Here is an 8,988-nt window from a genome sequence, read left to right as displayed (position 1 = left end):
GAAAATAAAGAAAACAATTGGAAATGTTTGCTCCACGGTGAAAATATGTTATGCAGTGAGATGAACAGAAAACAGTCTGAGCGCCCTGTTTGCCCCTCAGATGAAGGTGGGTGTAATGGTGAGGAATTTAGTCTGTATTTTTGAGATGAGGAAATGACACCCGAATATGACATTCCTTCTTGTGAAGAAGGTGTGGGAACGACACATAACAGCCATCTTTGAGAGAAACCGTCTCAAGATGTGACGCAGCGGTAAACATCAGCAAATGTCCTGGGCTGAGTTAAAACAACATCTTTTTTTCCTTTGTTTTTCTTTTCTGACATTAAATTAAACACGTTCTGTGGCTTACTGAGCAAATGGGAAGCCACGCTGTTGCATAATTTTCCTCACAGAGGTTTGACGTTTTACTCTGAATGCTCAAATTCAGTGAACTTGCACAGCAGCTGAGTGGAAAGTAAATGTTTCCTGGCATAGAGAACCAGCTCTGTCCCAAAGCCTTCTGGGAGATGTAGTGTTGGTCAGGAGCTCTCTGAGAGGAGGAAGCGTTCCCTCTGATCGGGAACGATGAACCCTTCTTTCTGGTCACTCTCTCGTCTGACTGACATGACAAAAGCCTGTTTGGGGTCGATGACTAACGAGGCTTCTTTGTCGTGACCGGGAGCTTCCACCTCGGCGTACGAAGGGTTACCGGAGCCCCGACGGAACTTCATGATTGGCCAGCGGGTCGGACGCCGCTGTGGGACGAAGGAACAGGGACTTAATGGTCAAGTGGTTTGCTATTTGGTTTCGAGGAAAATTGGATTTCATTTTCAGGAGAAAAAAAATAATTAATCATGAAATGATTAGGTGTGAATGAAGGTCACAAAATCATTGAGTCATTCATTTTGGAAAAGTTATTCACAGTAACTGATTTGGGATCAGGGGCAGCAACAACATCTGACCTTGTTAGGTTGATAAAGTCAACTTGAACAAAACAGCGCCATGAACACTTAATTGGACACGTGAGTACGTGGACCTGGTGGAGCAAAGCCTCATGTCCCCTCTCATTTTGTTCTGGTTTTTGTCTCTGCCAAAATTGAAGGAATATTTGTGGCCTTTAACCTGCTGGGTGATCAACTGTGCTGACCAGCGAGTTACAAACTGTGACGACGACGCTCCTTAAAGCCGAGGGAAGGGGCACAGTCGGGGGATCATGTCTGTGCGCATTCCTTCAAACCACCGCTGTGTTGTGCAAGATAAAAGGGTAAAGTGGAATCACTTAAATTTACAAGGTATCAATTGGAAGGAGCTGCACCAAATTTAAAAGTCTTCCCCCAGCATTTGTCTCTCACTACTCAGAGTGATGAATTCTTCCAAGTGAATCTACATGACTAAAAAAACCAGGAGATCTCAAAGATGAAAGGGTTTGCTTTAATCTTTGGGTCGTAGAATTGAAACGCTTGCGTTTGGTCGCGGGGTTTTCACTGACCTCCATGAAGTAGAGGCTGATGCTGGAGGTGGGGTGGTTGTACATGTAGACCGACAGAAGCACGGCTGCGGCCACGATGACCATCACCATGACGACGCCAGCCAGGAGACCAACCTGTAGCCGCTGATCCCCGTCTCCGGAGTCGTCCCGGCCCCCTGCTGCACGGATGCGATACTCTGTTACACTCTGGTTTCACACAAAGACCGTGAAAGTGATGTAGACTAAGAGTTCATCATAAACAGACACATGTAAACCACATCTGTGAGCTTTACAGATGTGAAGCGCAGGAGGAACGCGGACTTACATGTTTCATTGATGTGGAAAGAGATCTTTGTGTCATCTGGAGGGAAAACACACACACACACACACACACACACACACACACACAGCCGACTGCTTTCAGGATTTTTCACGAGGGTGATCAGTACAGTCGAAATGCCGACGTTTTCAACTTAATTCATACGTGAACAAAGAACATTATGGGTTATTATGACTCTTAGTTTTTTTTTTTCTCTTCTATTTCTACGATAAACGCGTCGTTTCCTTGTCTCGGGGAGTTCACCGTCGTCCTCCAAACAACAGCCACCAGAGCCAGGAACAACAACCCTCCCTCAGGACTGAAGCGCATACGTTCAGTAGCTGAGGACACTATGTAGTATTTAACATGGCGCTGTATACACTCAGCTATGAGCTAACAGGGGGCTGGGAAATAGCTGACCACTTGACCCTCGCTCTGTTCGCGGTTACAGAACACACCGGGCGTGGACGCGACGCAGCGACAACAAGCATTTATTCATGAGACGGTAATGACGTCTGCACAGCCCGAGCTGCAAACGACGCCTCAACTACGAAGCCGTACTCACGCGTCCGCGAGGGGGTTCGTTCTGTCACCCTGCTAGCAGTTCCACCACTTAATGACGTACTTTCCAAAAACTGCAAACGATGACAAAAGTGTTCCCTCAAGAACGCAGAACGTCGAGAAGTAATCAGAGAAGTGGAGAAACTTCTCGTTACGTCACGATAAGCATTTCAAGACGCAACCTTTCCTTCACTGTTGCTGATTATGAATGTTGGTTTCTTCTTCTCAGGGCCTTCCTGGAAAAGACATCTTGATCTCAATTTAGTTCATAACTAACATTCTTTGATATTTTGTCTTTTTAACTGAACTATTTTAAATCCCGTTCAAAGTTGCCACAACGTATTTGTGAATCGGCCATATTTCTTTGCTTTTATTTATTTTTTTGTGGTTCATTTTAAAAGAATATCAAACGGAACTTGATGGGTTTTTTTTTTCATTAGTGAGTCCTCACCTGCTGCTGCTGTTTTAAAAACCTAACAACGTCCATTTAGAGCACCGCTAATCCAGATTTGATAATCCTGAAAAGTTTGTCTCTGGATCAGGTTGAGAAATAAACAAAACAAAAATGTATTTAAAATTGCTGAACTGAGTTTGAATACAAAAACAAAAGATCTGCAAATATTCCTCTTTCTGATCAGGACTAAAATGTTTGAGCTCCACCGTGAGATGTAGATCAGCTGACCTTCTAGGGGCTGGCTGGTTGGAGGCTGCGGCGTGGACATCATCTTTCTGCTGGTGCCGCTGCTTGTCGAGGCGTCAGCAGACGTCCCGCTGAGGGGGACGGAGGTCACGCTGGTCTGGTGTCGGGCGGTCTCTGTAACCGGCGTGGTCGTTCGTGTGAGGTTGGGAGCTGTGGTGTTGGTGACGCTGGCGTCTCTGGAACACCGGGGGTCTCGCCTCTGGAGAGCACAAAGTGAGAAGTGATGCTTTCTTCTCTCTGAGGTAAAGCTGCGATGTAAGATGATGCAAACCTCCTCCAGGCAGCCGTGGTCGACCCAGTCCTGACGGTTACGGTCGAAGCCGCTGGAGCATCTGAAAGAGGATGTGGACAAATATCACTGAGGAGAAAATGAATGACCTCCTACCGCCTTTAAGCCATTCTTCAACAAGTCAGATTTGTTCCATGGACATATGACACGAGGTAAATGATGACAAACAAACTTTTCATTGATTACAAAAGTGCGCTTTGTGGTGTTTCAAGCAAATGAAACACTTCAGTCACCTTACACATCAAAAGAATTTCAAACCCTCAATTGAAATCATGCAACGGTACTTCAACTCAAAGCGGGTGAGAAAGTTCTTTTTACACTCTTTTAATTTTAGGAAGCCAAATGGCAAAGTGGTGCACTCTCTCTCTCTCTCTCTCTCTCTCTCTCTCTCACACACACACACATACACACACACACACACACACACACACGATCACGCAGCTTCGTGTTTTTCCACTTTACCTTTGCAGGCGACTGCACCAGCTGCAGTTAAAGCCGATCTGGGAAGTGACACATGGACCACAGCTGGAGAACTGGAGACACGCTGGGAATACAGACATACAATGAAGAGTGAGGAGGAGGAGGAGGAGGAGGAAGAGGAGGAGGAGGAGGAGGAGGAGGAAGAGGAAGAGGAAGAGGAAGAGGAAGAGGAGGAGGTGATGGCTTCAGTCAGGAACACTGGAATCCACTTTTCATCCTGCAGGATCAAGTCAACCTGCAGAAGCTACTGATGTTATTTCTCTGCCTACATGCAAGAATAGAGAGGAGAAAGTGTCTTCTTAGATACTGGGTGTTGTTGAGAATGGACGGAGTGTGGAAGAAGATTCTGGAATCGCTTACTTGGAAGTGGTAACATCTCCACGGCTGTGGAGTTGGAGATTTTAGACTTGAGGATGTCGACTCTGTGGTACTCATAGATGGTTCTCCTCCGAACATCTTCAGAATAAAGAAAGAATGCAATGCTGTTCATCACTACTTTTTTTTAAAATAAATTTGAGTGTGTGTGTGTGTGGGGGGGGGGGGTGATTTAGCAGGCTTTAACGGGGTTCTGGCGCGCCACTCACTGGGGATCTGCTCTATTTTGTTAAGCACCACGAAAGCGTCTGACAAGCCCACTTTGACAGGATGATTCTCACTGCTGATGTTGCTGATGTCAACTGGAATCTATCAGAGGGGGAGAACGGCATTTGTAACACATTCCACTTTCAAAGAAGACAAGGAAAGAGAGCGGGAGTGTCACCTCCTTGTAGGCGAAGACGATGCGTCCGTCGCTGTGCAGAGCAGCTTGGAAGGTGAAATTCCCCAAGCTGACGTTGTCCTGGAGGTGAATGTGCGTCCACTGCACCACCAGAGCTGTACCTGACAGCCAAGGCTCTGGTTTAATGGACTTTTTTTTTTTTAGAGTTAAGAAAAGAACCGCAGGTAATAAAGCTTCGACATTTTCTTACCGTTGTCAAAGTAAAAGACAGCAGATTTTTTGCAAAGGCTCGGGTCAAAATTAGCCATGAGAGGAGCGATGTACTGAGTGGCGGTGAGCATTCGGTGAATTATGTCTCCGGTGTAAATGAAACCTGGAGGTGAAAAACAAACACGTTTGAGTCGCTATCCGTCGCTTCCGGGGGCGACAACTGACGAGCTTCATCATCCAATACCGCATCACCAAAAGTATCTGAAGGGATTTATTAAGAATTCATTTCGCCCCTTCCTGGCAACGAAATAGTCGCAGGAAAATACTGACTGTGTCAAATGTTTTGTCGGTCCAACATCGGTAAATCTTACTTTTCAAATTCAAAATTCAAAAAGCAGTAAAACCAAGAGAGGTGAAAATCACCCTGTCAAGACTTCGACCCGCGCGTCACTCCACCCGTACAACTGCCAGACCACAAATAGAACCCTCACTGAACTTTGTACACTGACATCATTAGGATTTATATTTTTTGATTTCACCACTTTTTTTTTTTTTTTTTTTTAAGAAGAATGTAAGGAGACACACCTCCGGTCGCCACAGTAACCTCCTTCAGCATGTGACCATAGAAAGGAAAGTCAAAGGAAAGGCTCACTCGCTGGAAACAAAGACAAAAAAAAAACGCACTTCAGTGTGTCAAACGTGATAATAATAATAATAATAATAATAATAATAATAATAATAATAATAATAATAATAATAACAATAATAATAATATTCTCTGCTCCCACACTGTCAAAACCACTTCAATTCCCTCGTCTGGCACCAGCGTATCAGACCACTATTCGAAGATGGTTCAGTCAGGACTCTGTCATTCTTCCCTCGTCCTCATCCTCCACACCTCCACATCCGTTCTTCACGAGCATCAGAGACTCATCTAAACCTCCTAAACTGGCATTCATCGCAAATAAACCGCCTCGTGTACTTCCTTCCCTCTTCACGGCGCTACTCAGTCCACTCCACGCCATCGTCAGCAGTCCCAGTCAAACTTTTTCCACTACGCTATTTCATTCCCACAACCAACGTCAATGACGTCATCCGCGTACCTCCGCTTGTCTGTGGGTGCTGGTGAGGAAGCCGTGAGTCCTCCAGTCATCCGTCCTCCTCTCACCGACGTTCACCCACAGCTCTCTACTGGCTGCGTCTCCAGGACCGTAGATTTTGGACGTATAGTAGGCGTGGTCGATGTTCTGGCCACAAATATGGAGATTAAAGTACTTCAAACACCATGAGATATACCATCCATCGTCATCGTCATCTTCCGCTTATTCCTACACATTAAGGGTCGCGGGGGGGGGGGGGGCATGAGATATACCCTGTTTGAATAAAAGTGAACAAATTGCACGCTAAATGCAGAACTCTGAACCCCGCATTTCATGTCATTGACTTTGAACTGAACCAATTAATGTCCCTCTTTCTCCTTAATCGCAACTGCTGCTTCATAACTTCCATTCAAGCTGTAAATAATATAAAACTGAAACAAGTAAAGTTTCTTAAAATCTACTGGACTAAAGCAGCCGTTTCATCAAAAAACACCCGCATGAGCTTCAACGACCAGGAAATTTACATTGAAAGCATGAACCCTGAGAACTCTCACCACAATCTGTGTGGAGTTGTCGTGTCCCTCCTCCATCAGCAGGTCTGGGTCTGACTCGTCCGGCAGGTGTTGGTCTCTGTAGTGGCCCCTGGTATCCGCAGCCCAGTTAGGGGCCTCGGACATCGGCTGGGAAGCCCACCGCCTCCCCCTGTGCGTGTGGTTCTCCTTGAGGTCATACGGTCGAGCCTGCGTGGCGGTGAGGTTGATCCCTGCCGATCAGAAGAGAGGCCGGAGAGTGAGACTGTTTTTGTCTTGAATGATGGACGAGGTTCGTTTTAGGGCCCGAGCGCTCGACAGTGCGAGAGCCGCTTGTTTTTCCATTCTTTTTTTTTCCAAGATCGACAATGATGTAAATCAATCAAACATATAGGCTAGGCATATAGGCTAGGGTTATTTTTAGTTTTTGAAAAAAAAAATCCAAATATAGTGTGAAATTGTTGAATTCAATGAACCTTGAAACCGCCTGCGGACGCGTCACCATCGCTGCACCGCCACACACCGACACAAAGCAACGATTTCAAGGCAATACTGTGGGAAACTGTTCAGTGGGTTCCTCTTCAATTTTCAGACAATTTTCTGAAGTGGCAGAGAAGCAGTTGTGCCTCGGAGATTAAAAATGTCCGAAGCCACTAAATTTCAAAGTCTAGCACAGATCCCAACACTTTCAGACAGGCCAGGTCCGGTTGAAGTCTGGCTTTGGCTTTGCAGCTGCGTCTCTGAACATCTGCAGCATCAATAAACAGCCTGAATAAACTGATACCATAAAGAGTTTGGAGAGTTGGTGTGTGTTTGTCTCGGGAGCGGTCCGCTCACACCAGACAGGACACAAACACATCTTCAGCCTGCACCATGTGGCAAACATGCGTGGTCACTCTGCCCCTCGGGTGACTAACGTTTCTCTTCGCAGCAGAGGGTGAAAGCAGGCTTCACATTCTTCACACCAGCAGACGTGTGTGTGTGTGTGTGTGTGTGTGTGTGTGTGTGAGAGAGTGAGTGAGTGAGTGAGTGAGAGCGAGAGAGAGAGCGCAGCTGCGGGTGTTGTTGATTTCTCTCACATGGTGACCTGAAAAACCCTCCACCACTCTGGCCAAAGCCATGATGCAGCCACATCAACACAGCAACAGGTGATTGTTTTTATATATTTATTTATGTATGTGTGTGTGTGTGTGTTAATGTGCATGTTTTAACTGTGAAAGCGTGAGTTTGCAGAGCAACAAAAGTAAAGATGAATCTAAAGATGTTGCAGCCGAATCAAAGGTTTCAAACACAGTTTTACACTTCCATGATCGGAGTTTTTGTTTTTTTGTTTTTTTTGTTTGCCATCGACTGTATCGGCCGACAGCTGATATTTTACCAATGCCAAAATTATTGCTTTAAAACCAAGTTTGATATTCACATTTGATAAATGCTGAAAACTTGAAACAAAAAAGGAATTTCAACTTTATTTCCTCTCTCATTTCAAAAGTCCAAATGGTACATTTACGACTGTGTCTAAGAGAAAAACGCGGTTCGTATAAAAATCAACCACTGGACTGAAACGGATTTTTTAAGAAAAACATTAAAAAAAAATCAATACCTCTGAAACCGATGACGTGCCGATATTATAATGCACACAGAGCAAATATTTTCTTTTATACAAGAAGCAGAAACATTACATCTGGACGGAATAAAGATTGTCAGCAGTTTTAATCAAATAACTGCAATGATGTCATACATATGTATACACATGTACTTTTTTTGACAAAATGTCATCGACCATAACAAATCGATCAATTGACGTCGAGGATACCATTAAAAAAAGCAGCCTAAAATAAGTAAAAGGCCTGAATAGCAAAGTTGAGGTAGGATTCTTTCGGTTATCTTTAGATTTTTAGTTTGCACGCTTGTGAAAATAACTTTTCCACGGCTCGGAAGCCTGAACGGATAATAATCTACATCTTATAAACTGATTCGCTGCTTGGACTAATATGTATGTGCATGTACAGAATAAAGATATTAACAGGCTACGGAATTAGATTTATCGCTAGCACAGCGTACAATATTACCCTGTTTGGAGAACTCTACTGATTATAACACAGAATTAAAGATTTCAGCAACTTACCATAAACGGCAGATTTGAGCTTCATGAAGTTTATTTGTAAGTGGAACGCAACTATCAGTCCAGTCAGGGCCTGAAGTGTCCTCCTCATTGTGTCTTCTCCGTTAAAGTCATGAACGGGCCAAAGTAGTCTGGTTCTCCGGTTACTGAAGAGAAAAAAACCCGTCCCAGACAGCCAAGGAGGAAAGTGTCTCAGTTTCTCGACAAGTTGATGTTCGTGTCAGACTTACAAACTGACCGCAGACCAAATGTGCGCCAGTTTCTTCCAGCGAATGAAGCTCAGTCAATGATGAGAGCCCGTGTCACGCTGCCTTCAGGTGCCGTCGGAATGCTCACCGTTTTCGCACATAAACGGAACATTTGCGTTAAAACTGGTGCAAATGTTAATTTGCATCCGAATTATCCTTTATAAATTCATGTAGCTCATATCGTTCCGCCGTTTAGTGCAAATGCAGCTATGCTTGCCATGTCTTCATTCGATGAGATCATGACTTTCGATATGTCGAATTTTA

General features: G+C 44.7%; 1 protein-coding gene across 1 annotated transcript; it reads right to left on the bottom strand.

Annotated features, from left to right (window-relative positions):
* Positions 1 to 3: 3 nt before the first annotated feature.
* Positions 4 to 8,720, bottom strand: plxdc2a (plexin domain containing 2a). Its single transcript, XM_086204130.1, has 15 exons — positions 8,707 to 8,720; positions 8,480 to 8,622; positions 6,379 to 6,587; positions 5,828 to 5,971; positions 5,310 to 5,379; positions 4,765 to 4,887; positions 4,557 to 4,675; positions 4,381 to 4,480; positions 4,157 to 4,252; positions 3,779 to 3,860; positions 3,299 to 3,359; positions 3,010 to 3,226; positions 1,773 to 1,808; positions 1,469 to 1,626; positions 4 to 734 (listed from the first exon to the last, which is right to left on the bottom strand). The coding sequence occupies exons 2-15, from the start codon at positions 8,565 to 8,567 to the stop codon at positions 519 to 521; spliced, it is 1,719 nt and encodes a 572-aa protein (XP_086060256.1). The 5' UTR covers positions 8,568 to 8,622; positions 8,707 to 8,720; the 3' UTR covers positions 4 to 518.
* Between the last annotated feature and the right edge of the window lie 268 nt (positions 8,721 to 8,988).

The sequence above is a fragment of the Aulostomus chinensis genome, chromosome 5 (assembly GCF_037954235.1).
Source record: "Aulostomus chinensis isolate RoL2024-O1b breed Wild chromosome 5, RoL_Achi_v1.0, whole genome shotgun sequence".
NCBI classification, from domain to species: Eukaryota; Metazoa; Chordata; class Actinopteri; order Syngnathiformes; family Aulostomidae; genus Aulostomus; species Aulostomus chinensis.
This window is presented reverse-complemented; position numbering and strand designations above follow the sequence as displayed.

Coding starts and splice junctions, on each gene's coding strand:
- plxdc2a (XM_086204130.1), bottom strand. CDS start 8,567: ATGAGGAGGACACTTCAGGCCCTGACTGGACTGATAGTTGCGTTCCAC. Junction 4,676..4,764: donor TGTCTTTTACTTTGACAACG/GTAAGAAAATGT, acceptor CTTGGCTGTCAG/GTACAGCTCTGGTGGTGCAG. Junction 1,809..3,009: donor AACCAGCCAGCCCCTAGAAG/GTCAGCTGATCT, acceptor TTTTCCCTCCAG/ATGACACAAAGATCTCTTTC.